The 17,069-nt window shown below is 44.7% G+C and overlaps 1 protein-coding gene across 1 annotated transcript in view; it reads left to right on the top strand.

Annotated features, from left to right (window-relative positions):
* Positions 1–17,069, top strand: part of RASA3 (RAS p21 protein activator 3) — a 202,628-nt gene that overhangs the window by 134,636 nt on the left and 50,923 nt on the right. The window contains exon 6 of the mRNA XM_015411759.1: positions 15,383–15,463. Coding sequence (XP_015267245.1) covers positions 15,383–15,463 — 81 coding nt within the window. The remainder of the gene's footprint in view (positions 1–15,382; positions 15,464–17,069) is intronic.

The raw sequence follows: 17,069 nt of genomic DNA, 5'->3' as shown, positions 1-17,069 counted from the left end.
ATGCTTGTAGATCACCGAATGATTGCACCTTAATTTCGTTGTACTATGTACAATGACAATAAAGTATATTATTATTATTATTATTATTATTATTATTATTATTATTATTATTATTATTATTATTATTATTATTATTATTATTATTATTATTATTATTATTATTATTATTATTATTATTATTATTATTATTATTATTATTATTATTATTATTATTATTATTTTCCCATTTAACTTTTTTGCCACTGATTTGATAGTACTTCATCTTATTATCTGAGGTAAGATGCAAATGGGTTTCCCCCCACCTCCACTCCCTTGTGAAGCAGTTACTGAAGCTGTAAAATCTGGAATAAGGAAATTTAAACCCACTTGGCCTTGGTGTTTTACTGAGACCAAAGGCACCTCTTATTTAGACAGCTGCATCTGCACAATGGGAATGAGACATGGATCTGTGCTGAAATGGATGCAGAAGCCCTTGCTGACTGACTTCAGAGCTCTGTCCCTGTAGACTAGCAGTGCAATCCCATGCAGAGTTGAATTAGGATTTCAGAGTACTTCATTTTTATACACACAAATTTTGCTTTCCTTCAAGAAAAAAAATGCTTCCTGAAGAAAAACAAGCAGAAAGGAATAATTGGAAGCTATGGAGTTTACTCACAAATCTTTGTGTTTCTCCAATACCCGTTCTGTAGGCAAATAGTTTACAGTTCCGCAGGGCCTGCAAGACGGAGGTCTTCCATCAGGCATTTGACTAGGGAGCCACACATAATAAACATAAGACCCTGTGCTCTAATACCATCACCGACAGCCTGTGCTCCACCACCATGAATTGGACTATAGAGATCAGGTTCCCAACATCTACCACTTAAGATCAGACATGCACAGGCATTGTCTGATGATGGCAACATCAAGTAATAAATGATAAGTTGTGAAACACCATTTCAGATCTCAGAGGAAGCTTGCCTACCACTTGAAGTCATCTCAGACAAAACTGTTTTTCAGTGGAGCATAGGGTCGCAGGTCCCCCTGGCCACCAGCGGGGGTGGGCAGGGGTAGGGTTGCCAGCTCCAGGTTGGGAAACTCCTGGAGATCTGGGGATGGAGCCTGGGGAGGACAGGGACCTCAGTGGGGTACAATGGCATAGAATCCCCTCCTCCAAAGCATCCATTTTCTCCAGGAGAACTGATCTCTGTAGTCTGGAGATGAGCTGTAATTCTGGGGGATCCCTTGGTCCCACCTGGAAGCTTGCATCATTAGGGGAAGAAGAGAAGAAGAGATTGGATTTATACCCCACCCTTCACTACCCGAAGCAGTCTCAGAATGGCTTACAATCTCCTTTCCCTTCCCCTCCCCACAACAGACACCCTGTGAGGTAGGTGGGGCTGAGAGAGCTCTTTCAAGAACTGCTTGTGAGAGAACAGCTCTGAAAACACTTGTGACTGGCCCAAGGTCACACCAGCAGCTGCATGTGGAGGAGTGGGGAATCAAACCCGGTTCTCCCAGGCTAGAGTCCGCGCTCCTAACCACTACACCAAACTGTCCATAAATTTAGCTGAGAGTTGAAAAAGACACATCAAGTATTTTTCATGCACGTGTCTATAAACTCAGACAAATGTGTTTGACAAATGTAAGGGGTGAATTGTTATCACGGAGTTCCTCCCTCGTGAAATCCAGAATGCCATATAGTTTTGAAACTGTGTGGGTCTATCAACAAGCCAGAAAGTAGATTTTTCTTTCTATGCACGCACAAAGGTGCTTTATACTGAGCTGGACCATTTTGTCTGTCCAGTCCAGTTTGTCTAGTGTCACTGGCAGAAGCTCAGCAAGGTGAGCAACAGACTTGTCAATCCTGCTACCTATGATTCTTTCACTTGAGGTACCAGAGATTAAATCAGAGTCTTTCTGCGTACAAAGCATGCAGTCTGCCACAGACCTGTCACTTGGCCGATCCTTGTTTTCCAGTGTATTGTCAAATCTGCCATGTTGTGCTCTTCTGAAAGTGTCGTGTTCTGTTTCTTATCAATTACAGTCTGCAGTTCCAGGGTGAGTCATTGTTAAATTCTCTCCTTAATTACTTTATTGCAATAAAATCTTCAGCAAGTGTGAAGACTCGTCTAATGGTGTGACAGTATTTTTGCTGGCACTTCTGAGGAAAAGGCTATGACCTCTTTTGCTTTTTGTCAGAACTGATAAACGCCTGTGTCGTTTTTAATTGCCCGCTAGACCAATTGATAACATTTTATAACCCAGCCCACAGTGGCTAAGAGAAGGTATCATTTGGACAAACAGACAAATATTACATACTCTGCATGCAAAATAGCATAGCATTATGCACTTTCATTTGTGCTGACAAATTATTCAATTGGAATACATTTGCAGAGCCTCAGAATTTACAAGACCTAGCCAGTAACCTTAGAAATATGTGATAATCCACATAGCCATTGCCGTGTTATTTTGAATTAATGTTTTCCATTTTGAGTTTAACGAAGAGCATTTCATTGTTCTGAATCAATAGACTCATCTTAAGTAGAGGCACACCCTTCTAAGCCTTCTCCCTGGGCCCTGACTTCAGTGGACTTAGAAGGATATAATTCTGTTTAGGATGGTGCTATAATATTACCAGGGCTTTTATTGTAGAAAAAGCCCAGCAGGAACTCATTAGCATAATAGGTCACACCAAACAGCAGAAACTCATTAGCATATTAGGCCACACCCCTGACAGCACAGCTCATTGGCATATTAGGCCACACCCCCATGTTACCAGAAGTGTGCTCATCCAGCCACACCCACCTTTTGCTTGTTATTCTGTTTACCTTGTTTGTTGTCAAAACCCAGGGCTTTTTTGTAGCAGGAACTCCTTTGCATCTTAGGCCACACACCCCTAATGTAGCCAATCCTAATGAGTTTCTGCTGTTGGGTGTGGCCTATTATGCTAATGCGTTCCTGCTGGGTGTGGCCAACTTGGAAGCCAGCCGGAACTCCGTTCCTGTGCGTTCCTGCCCAAAAATAGCCCTGAATATTACTGAAATATATTGTCACCCCAATTGTTTGTTGTTCTGAGGGTTTCCCTGAACCTGTGTTTTTAAAGCCAAGCCACTACTCCTCCTGAGGGAGGGGTGGGGAGGGCTTTGAGTGGGAGGCAGGGTTACGGACCTCCAAGTAGTTCTCCCAGAATTGCAACTGATCTCCAGACTATAGGCTCCCTGGAGCTTCAGAGGGAAGACTTCCTGGAATCACATCTCTACTTAGCTCTGTCCCCAAATTCCACCATCACTAGGCACTCCCCCAAACCTCCAGTAGTTTCCCAAGATGGAATTGGCAACTGGTGGTGGAAGAAGAGGAAGAAGAGGAGGAGTTGGATTTATACCCTGCTCTTCACTTGGAGTCTCAGAGCAGCTTATATTCACCTTCCCTTCTTCTCCCAAAAACAGACACCCTGTGAGTTAGCTGGGGCTGAGAGAGCTCTGAGAGAGCTGTGACTGACCCAAGGTCACCCAGCTGGCTGCAAGTGGAGGAGTAGGGAATCCAGATTAGAGTCCGCCGCTCTTAACCACTACACCACGCTGGAACAAGATGCTGACTTCCTCCTCTGCCTACCAGTTTCCCCCACAATTTCCCTTCCTGATCACTTCCTTATTTTACAATCCGAACTTCTGTTTGCAGTCGCCTATTCCTTATAGCTCTGGACTCAGCATTCAGAACTCTGCTTCAAAGTTCCATCCAAAGTGGGATCAGGAAACATGCAGTGTTGAATATGCTTCAACCTCTTATCCTTCCTATTGATTGTGTAAAAATAAAAATGGTAAAAATAAAAATTGAGGTGAATTAAGCATTTTTCTCTCTCCATGTGATAAGTAAATATGAAGCAGTCTGTCTGGATGTTCTGTAGCTTGTTTTCTCCTGCTTTGCATTTGCAGCTCATTTAGTTACTCTGCCTAAAACCCCAAGCACCCCTCATCTAACCAGATTTCTCTACCTGTTACCTAGCTTTATGGGATTCTTTTTTTTTAAATCATGTTAAAATACAGGATTCTGCTTAACTATCCAGTCTTACATATGTTTCTCCTTTCTATCGGTAGTCTTAATTTTTTGCTATTTTTACATATTTTCAAGTGTTTTGTTCCAATTTTTTCACAACCTTTTCCAACTTCAGTCCAAACACTAGGAAATGTCTTCTTGTTCCTTTTTATTTTCCAGCTATTCCTTCCCTGGGAAAAAGGGTCATGATGCTAGCAGACTGTTGCTTTAAATTAGCAGCACTGGAGTGGATCCAACTGGCTTTTCTACTCCATCTCTCCCAACACCCCACCTTACCACAATTCTTGTTTCACATGGCTTTTGTTCGTGGCTGAGCCCATGATGGGTCCCAGCATAGCCCTTGGGTGATCAAACAGGACCCATCTTCCCTTTTTTATCAATGGAAAATATGGCTGGATCCAACCCCATTCTTACTATAGCCATATTTTTTTTTTTTAATTCCACCAAATCCCCTAAGTAACTCTTTCTATGTGCATGCATTAAAATTCTTGACACATCTTCAGTGAAGGAAATGTAAGATGACTTTTTGTAGTTACAAATGAGAAATGAAAAGACTTTCTGAGTGATATTTTTTTTAAAAAACTTCAATACTGTTCATAATTTGCTCAATAAAACAGTTAAGCTACTAATGAATTGGCGCTCTCGCTCTCTCCTAGGAGAATATTCTGATTGAGAGGATTTTCTTCCCCCCAGGTTCCTCTGTTAAATATCCTAGATAGTGCTTCACTCTTTCAGGACTGCTTCATATAGGGAGGGGCACCAAGAAGTGGATTTTTGTATTTCTTTGGCGGGGTGGTGGTGTCAACAGCTCCTTGTAATGTAGAAGTAACAGTAGAAATGATTAGAATCAACAGTAAGCACCTCCCAAGGAGTCTCAGGGTCAAAGCAGATGATACATTGGGAGATCTGTGACTGGATCTCTTCTGTGTTCTTTAAAGTTAATTGAAACCCATTTCCCACCCTCCTCTTCTTCCAGTGTTGTTAGGAATGTATGTTGGTGAGGGGGCTTTCCCCCCAAAAAACTCTATAGCTATGCAGGCGGTGGCGTTGTAGGGATTTCCCCTTCTTCAGACAGCTACAATTCACTTTTTAAAAAAAATGCTGGGAAGAGCTGATCACTACTCCACCAGCAGCCTGTCTAGTTTTACCTGCAGACTATTGCTGCTTCGGAGGACATGTTTATTTTGTGTTTTCAAACCTGATAGTGGGCTTCAGACATTACTGGCTGTTAATTTGTGGGCCATGGCAGTGACATGGGAACCAGTGTTAGGTGAAGCAGACTTGAATGCAGTAGGAGAGAATTCTTCTCAAAGGAGTATTCTCAGTTGCCAGATACGTTAATATTGACATGATTTCCCCCACTGTGTGTAATATGGTTAATAGTTTTTTCAGGTTTCATGACTGGGTCTTTGGGGAACATTCTCATTCCCCCTTCCTTAAGCTTCCTCTGAGCAAGAGAGAGAGATTGCAGACAGATTTTGCTCACGTGTAGCCTATCTTCTCCCTTCCTTGTTCCCCTTACTGCCATTTTGGCATAGAGTGGCAAACGGTATATAAATTAAGTAATAAACATCTTCCCAACTGCTTGTCCTTGTGGTTGTTTACCTGCAAGCTCTCTCCTACGTTTTTTTTCATTTACTCTTGCTTGGAGTGAGTAGAGAGGAAAAAGAGGTCTACATTAAATGTGTAAGCCCAAGGTTCAGAGTCTCGCTGTGGAGAGAATCCTAAGGAGAACACAAGGGAGCTCTGTGTCATAGGCAAATATTTAAACCTTCCTCTTGTCTTTCTGCTATTTTATCTTAAGTAGTTTACATGTAAACTCCTATAATGACCTCCCCCAAAGGAGAGCCACCTAAGCTTGACACTGAAGCCATTTTGAATGAGAGCAAAGGCTTCCTTATTCTACCAGGCCTGGAGCATTAATTACTGTAGAAATGATGTCTTGGTCCCTTTTATCCTCTGCAGCTGTTTCCTGCCTCACTGCTAGGAATCGCTCTGAAAGGGGTAGGGTGACTTTTCTCAGAGCGGGCTTTTTCAGGAAAGCAGTGGAACATTGTATCTAAATACTGCTCCTGGATCCCATCCTCTTTTGGGTAACAGTAAAAGCAGCCTGTGAATACAAAGTGATGAAATATCATTGATTCATCATAAATCTGCAAATCAAATAAATATAACTCCTTTTATAGCTGTCTCATAACTGACCCTGAAGCCTGTTAGAGAGAGGCAACTTTGTCAAATAACATTTTTCATTTATGACAGAGTACTTCAGATACTCTGCGGTGGCTCAAGTGGTTAAGACGCTGAACTGCAGGCTGTGGAAGGTCAGTAGTTCAGCAGTTCAAGACCCGAGTTGCCGCATGACGGAGTGAGCTCCCGTCTCTAGTTCCAGCTCCTGCCAACCTAGCAGTTCAAAAGCAAGAAATTGCAAGTAGATAAATAGGTACCACTTCGGTGGGAAGGTAACAGCGTTCCGCGCGCCTTGGTGTTTAGTCATGCCGGCCACATGACCACGGAAACGTCTTCGGACAGCGCTGGCTCTTCGGCTTTGAAACGGAGATGAGCACCGCAACCCTAGAGTCGGACTCGACTGGCTTTCGAGCAAGGGAACCTTTACCTTTACCTTTACTTCAGATAGAGTTAGCAGATTAAAGCCTGGTCGTTTTTGTAGGGGAGACTTCCTGTTCACTCTCTGGTGGTGAGAGACTTGTCGCAGCTTTGTCGTTCCCATGCCACTGAGGTAACATAAGGAACCCTGGGCCATGCAAGGAGAGCCCACACTATGCTTCCTCCCCACACCTGGCATTATCCTAGTTCAAGGGTGGACACTACCATGAGGAAAAGCTACATCATGAGTTGTTCTGTGTGGTTCAGAGCTCCTCACTTTACAGTGGCAATCTGAGGAGTACAATTCACAACACTGCCTATGCAAATACTAGGATATTTAAGTGCCTGAGGAGGGTGAAGTTTGGGAATGATACAATGTCTCTTCTGGGTAACTCTCTAGGAATTTCCCGTAATCTCTATGATAAAGACTGTAGAGAGTAGGGGAAATCCCTAGAGAGTTGCCATGGAGGCCATTTTTTCTCCTGCTCTTTAATTTCTGAAGGGCAGGAGATTGGGGGTGGAGAATTCCCCACTGGGCCTGGGCAGCTGAGAAGCCTACTGAGAAAGAAGGCACTGCTGCAGCTCCCATGCTATCCGAGTAACATGAGTACCAACCAGGCCTTTATCTGCCTGTCTTTTTGTGTGCACACAAAAGGAGCATGGTGATTACATCCAAGTGCCACTCCAGCAGGTAACACTACATGCTGCATTTCCAGGTTCTTATGAGGAAGTGCTGTTGCATGAATGGCTTTGGGGGGGGGGGAATGGGAGGTAGAGTGCCAGAGGGGTGGTAGCCCTGTTAGTCTGTTGCAGCCAGAACAAGAAACAGTCTTCTGGCACCTTAAAACAGTAACAAATGTATTGTGCTATATAAACGTTTGTGAGCCAGGGCCCACCATATTTGACAAAGTGGCCTCTGCCTCACAAAAGCTTATACTGCAATACATTTATTGGTCTTTCGGGTACGAAAAGACGCTTTGTTGTTTTCGGGTGTGGAATGGATTCTTTAATCCCTCTGACCTTTCGATGTTCTGTTTCATATCGAATGGAGTTAGTCATGCCTCTGTGTGTGTGTGTGTGTGTGTGTGTGTGTGTGTGTGTGTGTGTGTGATCAGACACGAACTAAAAAATTGTCTGGAATAGCACATTTCAACTATTATCCTTCTTTTCTAATATATATGAAATGGGCAATAGTCGCATGAACAATATTAATGCATTCTTTGGGGTGAATGCTGGTTTCACACTTAGATCCAAACACACCCATGAGGCAGTCCTCGGGAAAGGAAAATCCCATTCCTCCCACACTGGCACTTGCGTCTTCTTGCTTTTCTGGCCCCTCTCCTGTCTCCCTGCCACTGCAGCATCCTGACCTCCTTCCCACTCCTGCCGTGGCCACTTCTCCTTCTTTCCGACACCACCACTTTCTTGATCCTTCCCCAACCCTCTTGCCACTACTTTTTCCTCTTCCCTTCCGCCACAATTTATTTTTTAAAAAATATATTCCCAGATTTATAGGGTTGCTAAATCTTGTGAGATTGCAGCATTTTTTTTTTAAGTTTTCACTCTCCCCAGTTCAGACAAAAGTTTAGGATTTTTCCACATGGATTCCTGCACTTTTGTGGAAATCTCTCCCCAGTTTGGTGAAGTGGTTAAGTGCGCGGACTCTAATCTGGGAGAGCCGGGTTTGATTCCCCACTCCTCCACTTGCACCTGGCTGGATGGCCTTGGGCAAGCCGTAGTTCTGATAAGAGCTGTTCTTGAAAAAAGAGCAGTTTCTGTCAGAGCTCTCTCAGCCCCACCTACCTCACAGGGTGTCCGTTGTGGGAAGGGGAAAAGAAAGGAGTTTGTAAGCCGCTCTGAGACACCTTTGGGTAGTGAAGGGTGGGGTATAAATCCAATCTCTTCTTTTTCTTCTTCTTCTTCCATACTTAACCCCATTGTAATTAACCAAATCAGACTCATCTGTGTGAGGTCACTGGGGTCAAATAATGCAATTCAGGGTAAGGGCAATGCGTTAGAAATAGCATTTCCTCGTTCTGAATTAGCTTCGTTTGCCCTCAGTGATGATATAAACTATTCAATCTTGTCATGTGTCCAACATCAGCTATTCATAGAAAGGATTTTATTTTTAAAATGATAGCACAGGAATAGCCCGTCTCAACTATCATGCTGCTTTTCTAATGCATATGGGATAGGCAACAGTTGCAATAAACACACCAGTCATTGGTGTCGTGAGTCACAGGAAACGGATGCAAAACAATGGAGAACAGGTATCCAAATAATTTCAGGGGAAATGTAGTCCTAGTCATTATCTATTGTCCAGTCAAAGAGCTGAAGAATTATTCACTTGAAACATTCTAAAAAGTACTTATATATCAATTTTGAGTGTTCAAGAGCTTCATGTATGATTCTCTAAATAATTCTTATAACAAACATGCTAGATAGGTCAGGATTTATGACCAGATTGCAGATTAGAAAGAAAATTTAATGGCTTGCCTAAGTGGCTGTTCAGTGGCTTATGGAGTTCATGCTTTTGGTGGGGAAACCTTTACTGTGATTGCTGATTTTTGGTTAGGACATTACCAGATTGGGATTTAAATCTCCCCCCCTCCCCCAGTTTCCAGGATTTCAGGACCATTATTTTTCAACCATAGAGTTTTCCCTCAGATGACCGTGGCCCCGCCCCCAGCGTGCCTGGCATGGTTGCATCACTTACGGGTGACGTGCACGTCGGGGTTCCCCTTTGGGGCCCGATCCGCCGGTGGAGGGGAACAGGCCCTCTGGGGTGGGGGTTTCCCCGCCCCCCTGGGGACTTGGCAAGCCTAAGGAGATCTGTGGTTGGAATTCCCTGACATTTTTAAGTCTTTGACACAATTGCTTCCTTAGATCATTAGAAACATTAGATCAGGGCTATGACATTGGCATAGTTTCCTCAACTGAAATCCTTTCCGTCCCCCAGAGCTGTTATCAGTTGCAGTGTGTGTGTGTGTGTGTATGATGCCTGCCTCTCCCCCACCCAACTTAGTTAATAGTACTTGAGATTATTTTGATCAAGAAAACAAGGGGGAACTGTCCGGTACTATGACCCCCAGCCCACCTACTGTGAAATGATAAAAAATAGTAAGAAGGTCTGATCACAGATTTCCTGCCTTGCATGTAGTTTGTCCCTAACTACTCTCCATTGCCCCCTTTTCAAAAAAGCAGATGAATGTTATAGTCAAATAAGTTCTTCTCCACAGATCTCTGTTTAGTCGATGGCCTCTTATGCACGCACAGCTTGCTGCAGATTTTCCCAGCAGTAAGCCTTTTAAGCTTGACTTTGGATTCTGTTCCTGCCTTATGCACCATTCTTTTTCCTCTGGTGTATTCATTCTGCAGCTACAGCCCCACCCCGCCCCCACCCCGTTTTTCTAAATTGGGGTGGAATGTCATTTGTGACATGTGGGAGGTGGCACCCAAATGTTCTTTAAAATTTATGTAATTGCCCTATTGCAGCTGTGCAGTAGTGTCCAGCAAGCACCTTCCATTTAAATAGGCCAGAGACTTCTGTTTTTGCACCTTCATTATCTTCATTTTATCATTTTCGTACTAGGAGCCATACTGAATTAATAAGAATATCATCATCTTTACAGCCTTTGTGTTTACCCCTCCCTCTGTGACAAGATGTGCATTACACCAAGCTCCATGCAGAAGCAAGTGTAAAAAGCAGGGCTCTTTTTGTAGAAAAAGCCCAGCAGGAACTCATTAGCATAATAGGCCACACCCAACAGCAAAACTCATTAGCATATTAGGCCACACCCCTGACAGCACCGCTCATTGGCACATTAGGCCACACACCACATGTTACCAGAAGTGTGGTTATCCAGCACACCCACCTTTTGCTTCTTATTCTGTTGACCTTGTTTGTTGTCAAAATCCAGGGCTTTTTTTGTAGCAGGAACTCCTTTGCATGTTAGGCCACACACCCCTAATGTAGCCAATCCTAATGAGTTTCTGCTGTTGGGTGTGGCCTATTATGCTAATGAGTTCCTGCTGGGCGTGGCCAACTTGGGAGCCAGCCGGAACTCCGTTCCTGTGCGTTCCTGCCCAAAAATAGCCCTGGTTTTTAGCATTGTCAAGAAAAGCAAACCAGAGCTCCCCACGTGCACAGCGAGCCCAGCTGGGTTGACCTCTCCTGCCACTCTGTTTAAACTGGGAGGAGACAGCACAGAGCTGCCTGTGCAGGGAGCCATGGGTGATAGGAGAGGTTTAAACCAGGCGGCAGGAGCACTCAGCCCAGCCAGGCTCACTGTGTATGCGGGGAGCTCTGGTTTGCTTTCCTTGACAGTGCTTTTTACGCTTGCTTCTGCATGGAGCTTGGTGTAATACATGTCTTGTCGCAGAGGAAGGGGTAAACACAAAGGCTGTAAAGTCTTTTTTTTTTTACAAGCGGCATAAGACCAGCAACGGTTTCATATCACTAGAAATGCAGGTTGAAAAAATTTAACATGAGGGTGGGGGAGTGGTCTATGAGTGGCGGGGACAGGGCGGGGTAGAAATCCAAGGGAATTTGTATGCTTTTGACTTACCTTCAGCTTGGAAGCAAAGCAAGGGGGAAAAATGGCACAAAAGCACTCTCAGAAAACCTGGGGGAACAGCGAACAAGAAGTGAACTGAGCGTCGAAGGGAGGGAAAACAATGCAGAACGAAAAAGAAAACCCAACGGACATGCACAGTGAAAGCGAGGCAAAACACCTGTGCCTAAAAGGCCGATGTTAGTTTTGTGGTGGTTAATTAAATCCAGGGCTATTTTTGGGCAGGAACGCACAGGAACAGAGTTCCGTCTGGCTCCCAAGTTGGCCATGTCCAACAGGAGCTCATTAGCATAACAGGCCACACCCAACAGCAGAAACCCATTAGGATTGGCTACATTAGGGATGTGTGGCCTAACATGCAAAGGAGTTCCTGCTACAAAAAAAGCCCTGGGTTTTGACAACAAACAAGGTAAACAGAATAACAAGCAAAAGGTGGGTGTGGCTGGATGACCACACTTCTGGTAACATGGGGGGTGCGGCTTAATATGCTAATGAGTGGTGCAGTCAGGGGTGTGACCTAATATGCTAATGAGTTTCTGCTGCTGGGTGTGGCCTATTATGCTAATGAGTTCCTGCTGGGCTTTTTCTACAAAAAAAGCCCTGATTAAATCAGTGCTATATTATTCAGTTGGTTTTCAGTGGTGTCTGTTTACCAACCTGCAGCATGAGGGTAACTCTTTTATTTTGAAAAAAAGTCTCCCATGAGTAGAAGAGGCATCTGTTTGATCTGCGTCTTCCCCTCTTTTCATCTTTGCCAGAACGGTGGATTGCAGGCTATTGCTCTGCACTTCAGAATATCCCAGGGATGTGCAGATATGTAAACACTTAAGACAGTAAACACAAGACTCTGCGCTGAGTACTAGATAAACTTCAACTACAAATCTCTTGTAAGCTCGAAATTATATATTTACAAAAGGTGAAGTGTAGTTTGCCACAACCACAAAGAGAAAGGAATATTTAAAATGGGTGTGATGTGTACTTTTTCCTCCACTGTGTTCTTTGCATTAAGCACGTACAAAAGCACAAATTGTTCATCACTTTCTGCAGGACTTTGGGGTGGAACTGTATGTTACATGTAGTTCTGTGATTCATCTTTGGGGACTGTAATCTGCTTCTTTGCATGCTGAGGCTGCAGTTTGAAAAGATGTTAGTACTCCTATCTTTTCCTTTACGGTGATGACAGTACATATGTAGCTGCCTTATACTGAGTCAGACAATTGTTCTGTTAAGTTCAGTATTGTCTACTCTGACTGGCAGTGGCTCTCCGGGGTCTCACAGAGAGGTCCTTTGCATCAATGGTTCCCCAGTCCCTTTATGTGGAGATGCCGGCGACTGCAGCTGGGAACCTCTACAAGCAAAGCAGATTCTCTACCACTGAGCCATGGCTCCTCCCCAAAGTAACTTGGGCAGAGCAACTTCCAGTGGGAAAATGCTGCAAGGAGAATGAGTTAAGAAGGCCCCTTCCCCCGTGCTATTCCCCCCCCCCATCAAATTGCAGCATCAGCAGCTGCATTGTGTAAAAAGGAAAACTGTCTGAAAAAGGAATCCTAGAACTATAAACCAAGGTTTTCCAAGGCCTTCGACCTCCAGAAGCCTTTTGTGATCCGCCTTCTGTCTGCTTTTGTGCAACCCTGTATTTATTCTGCAATAGGGTTGCCAAATCGTTTTTACCTCGCGGCGGGGGGTTCCCGTTCGGCGTCCTCAGCGCGCGCGCGCCGCATGCATGTCAGCCGGATGTGACGTGATGACGCCGGGCACGCTGGGGGCGGGACCACAGCCATTTGAGTGGAAAACTCTATGTTTTCCCCTCAAATGGCTGTGGCCCCGCCCCCAGCATGCCTGGCATCATCATGTCACATCTGGCTGACGTGCACGCCGGGGTGGGGTTTCCCCCGGGGCCCGATTCCACGGTGGCGGAAATCGGGCCTCCAAAGCGGGGGGAAATCCGCCCCCCGGGGGGATTTGGCAGCCCTATTCTGCAATCTGTCACCAGCATTCCACCCTCCATCCCCCAAGTGTACAATTATCACAAGTGCCTACCTTAGAACCATTCATGGTAGGAATTCTGTGTCCTTAAACAAGTGTTCGGTGTTTCTGGAGAGGGACAGGCTTTTGTAATTTCCCTATTGCTGTTGGAGCTGGTAATGCATCACAGTGGCAAAGGGGCTTCCACACAACAGGTTTCCCCAGTGGTTCTTAAAAAAAAAAATCAGGATAGCATTATATCAGTATACCATTATACCTAAATATGTATAAAATTCTCTGAATTACCAGGTTTCATTTTTTTAAAAAAAGTTAAGTCTGGCCTCTTTCCCAGCAGAGATATGTCTTTTTTTTTAATCTTTGCAACAAAATGAGCTAGATATTTTTCGTAAATGAAAAGCTGAGAATTCAGGGAACCTGATTAATATATTGGGGTAACAGATATATCGATATAATGCTATTCAATAACCGCTTTTTTTAAAAAAGAAAAATTCTAGGTCAAGAAGAGAAGAAGTCAAGAAGACAAAATGCCTGTTGCAGGGAAAATGGCTGCTGTGTAGGCGGGACTGGGAAAATCCAAACATTCCCACCCATATGGCAAATCCAGGGTTTACTGCAATTTCCCACAAAACCTCAGAGCAAAGCAGGACTGGGGGACATCAGAGAAAAGTCATGATGCTGTGAGGAAGGAGGAAAGAAACCCATTTTCCAACAGCATGCAATCTGGGGCAAGTAACCTTGTGTGGGAACACCCTTAATGGTGTATAGAGAGCAGGTGGAATAAGTCTTTTCAGAGCATATGTGTGAGGTGAGCTGGATCCTCTCCCTCTGTGCTCCTGTAACTTTTCTCTAGCATCTTTTTGATCAGTCAAGGTCACATAATGTGTCTAACCTTAGCTAAAGAGGGATGAGGGAGAAGGGCTGTGGGAAGAGACCTGACCATCAGGGAAGGGGTGTGTGCTCCTCATACATGAAACTCGTTTAATACTTAGTCAGACCACTGATTATTATTATTATTGTTAACATTTTTACCCCGCCTTCCCCACGAGCGGGCTCAGGGCGGCTTACAAGAGGACACAAGCTCATACATAAAACAGGATAAAACGGTAAAACCATTAAATAACAACAAAACAAGAATAAAGTGCTCCATACAAACAAGATGGTCTCCAAAGATGGTATCAATCCTTTCATTGGGGTGATATTGTCCTGTCGATGGTCCAAGGCCAGTCCAGCGGTATCATGGACTGATCTTCCGGGGACCTCCCCTAACCCCGTTGTTATCCTCCACCATTGATAGTGGTGGTAGTGATCTGTCAAGGCCAATATCATCTACCCAGGCTGGTAGTGTCTCCAGTGTCTCAGGCGGAAGTGTTTCACATCACTTCCCACAAGTGGAGATGCCCGGGACTTTCTGCATGTAGGTCCTGAGCCTGGGACTTTCTGCATGCAAAGCATCTTCAGGCAGGGGCACAGAGAGAAGGGTTTGGGAAGCAGACTGGACAATACAAAGAAGAAGAAGAAGAGATTGGATTTATACCCCGCCCTTCACCTGGAGTCTCAGAGCGGCTTACAAACTCCTTTCCCTTCCCCTCCCCACAACAGACACCCTGTGAGGTGGGTGGGGCTGAGAGAACTCTGACACAAACTGCTCTTTTTCAAGGACAGCTGTGCCAGAGCTTGTGACTGACCCAAGGTCACATCAGCAGGTGCAAGTGGAGGAGTGGGGAATCAAACCCGGTTCTCCCAGATTAGAGTCCGCACACTTAACCACTACACCAAACTGGCTCTCGAGATGGGAGAAGGGAGATGGTCCTTCGAGTACCTTGGCCCCAAGCCATTCAGGGGTTTAAAGCACTTTGAATTGTGCCTGGAAACAAGACTGTCAGCCAGTGCAGAACTTTCAGCACAGGGGTATCCAGCCTGACCGCTGCATTTTGGACCAACTCAAGTTTCCAGTTTTCAAGGCAGCCCCACTAAAAAAACATTATAGTAATCAAAACTGGATGTGATGTAGAGCATGGGGTGCTTTTCAAAGGATAGTCACCCACATAGTGATGGCACCTCACTTCGGTTCCAGGATGGTCTCTTCCAGTGATTTCATATAGATGTTAAACGTCTCTGTCCTGTGTCTCTAAGTGTGTCCTATGCTGTGACTTTATGTAATAATGTTGTTTCCCTTTATTCAGAGTTCTAGAATGCCAAGGCCTGCCAATAGTGAACGGCCAATGTGATCCTTACGCAACGGTTACGTTAACAGGACCGTGCAGGTTAGCACTTTAACTTTTCTTTTTTTAAAAAAACCTACCTGTCATTTCCCCCAAAAATCACAAAATTAGGTACAAAAAAAGGAAGGAATTAAGCAAGGCAAGAATCTTTTAGGATTTAAGGAATTAAGCAAGGCAAGAATTTATCAGAATACACCCCCTTCCTTCAGGCAGGGTCAGTAGGGATTTGAGACTAACTTAAAATCCCTACTGACCTTGCCTTAAGGAAGAGGTGTATTCTGATAAATATAAGCCCTTGTATTTTTTAAAAAAACACACCTAGAGGTAGCAACATATCTCATCGAATAAACTGTTTTAAGATGTATCAAAGTGTCTTTTTTGAAAGTGGCTTTAGTTCTTACGCTTGTCTTTTTTCTCTTTACACAAAAAGATAATGCTTCATTAGAAATTATGCTAAGAGCCTGTTTGAAGGCTTAACATCCACATTTCTATCTGCAGTGAGATCAAGAATTAGCCCTGGGGACATGCACAGCCTTCCTTGTGCTCCTTACAGTGGGTAGAAAATAATGACCACACTGAGAGATTCTGCAGTGACTTAAATGCAGGATTTCCCTTAGCCAAGCTTTTGCACCTTTTTTGATTCACAACTCTGGGATATCCCTGTTCAGGCACTTCCAAGTATGGTAAGGGGAGCGGACCAGAAGGCCTTCTCCCAAATTCATCCTGCAGGAGACGAGACTAGGGGTGTGCAAGATTTTAAAAAATTCAGTTGACTTGGGATTCGGGTACTTTTGACCCAAAAATATTTGGTATTCCAGAATATTCCTGAATACCAGTATTGGTATTGTGCTGGTATTCAGGTTAATATTTGGGAAACCCAAATATATTCAGCTCCATTATACCCTATTATACAGTCGTCCCCATTGGGTATAATTGATAAGAGATTTAAAGTTTAAATTCTTTCTGGGTTGACTCGTCTTGCACTGCTGCTGCGGTGTGACTCTGCCACTACACCCAGCAAGCATTTAAAGTTTAAATCCCTGAAGGGAGAGCTTCTTCAGTGGGGTGGTTTTAAACCACCCTACAGAAGAAGCCAGCCCCAGGATCTGTACAGGCAGGGAGAGCCCTCCCCACTGCACAGACCCAGCTGCCTGGCAGGGCTTCTTCTGTGGGGTGGTTTAAACTACCCCACAGAAGAAGCTGGTCTCAGGATCTGTGCGGGTGGGGAGGGTTCTCCCTCCCAGTCACACAGACCTGGCTGCCTGGCAGAGCTTCTTCTGTAGGGTGGTTCAAACCAGCCCGCAGAAGAAGCTGGCCCCGGGATTTGTGCTGGTGAGGAGGGCTCTTCCTACCTGCAGCACAGACCCAGCTGGTTTAAACCGCCCCAGAAGAAGCTGGCCCCAGCATCTGTATGCGCAGGGAAGGCTCTCTCCCTGCACGCAGACCTTACTGGGAGAGGATCAGCCGGGGTGGCAGAAGCTCTGAGCTTCCGCCACCCCAGTCGATCCTGGGCTTGCATCTTGATTTAAACCGAGTTATAAGAGGCTGGGCTTGCTCTTGCATCTTGATTTAAACCGAGCTATAAAAGGAGCCAGCCAGTCCTTCCCTTCTCTCTAGAGTCAGGTGGCAGCTGCAGCATGACTCCGGG

The sequence above is a fragment of the Gekko japonicus genome, unplaced genomic scaffold (assembly GCF_001447785.1).
Source record: "Gekko japonicus isolate JY-2015 unplaced genomic scaffold, Gekko_japonicus_V1.1 scaffold247, whole genome shotgun sequence".
NCBI lineage: Eukaryota > Metazoa > Chordata > Lepidosauria > Squamata > Gekkonidae > Gekko > Gekko japonicus.
Note: the sequence above shows the minus strand (reverse complement) of the source record. Positions and strands in the feature narration are given on the sequence as shown.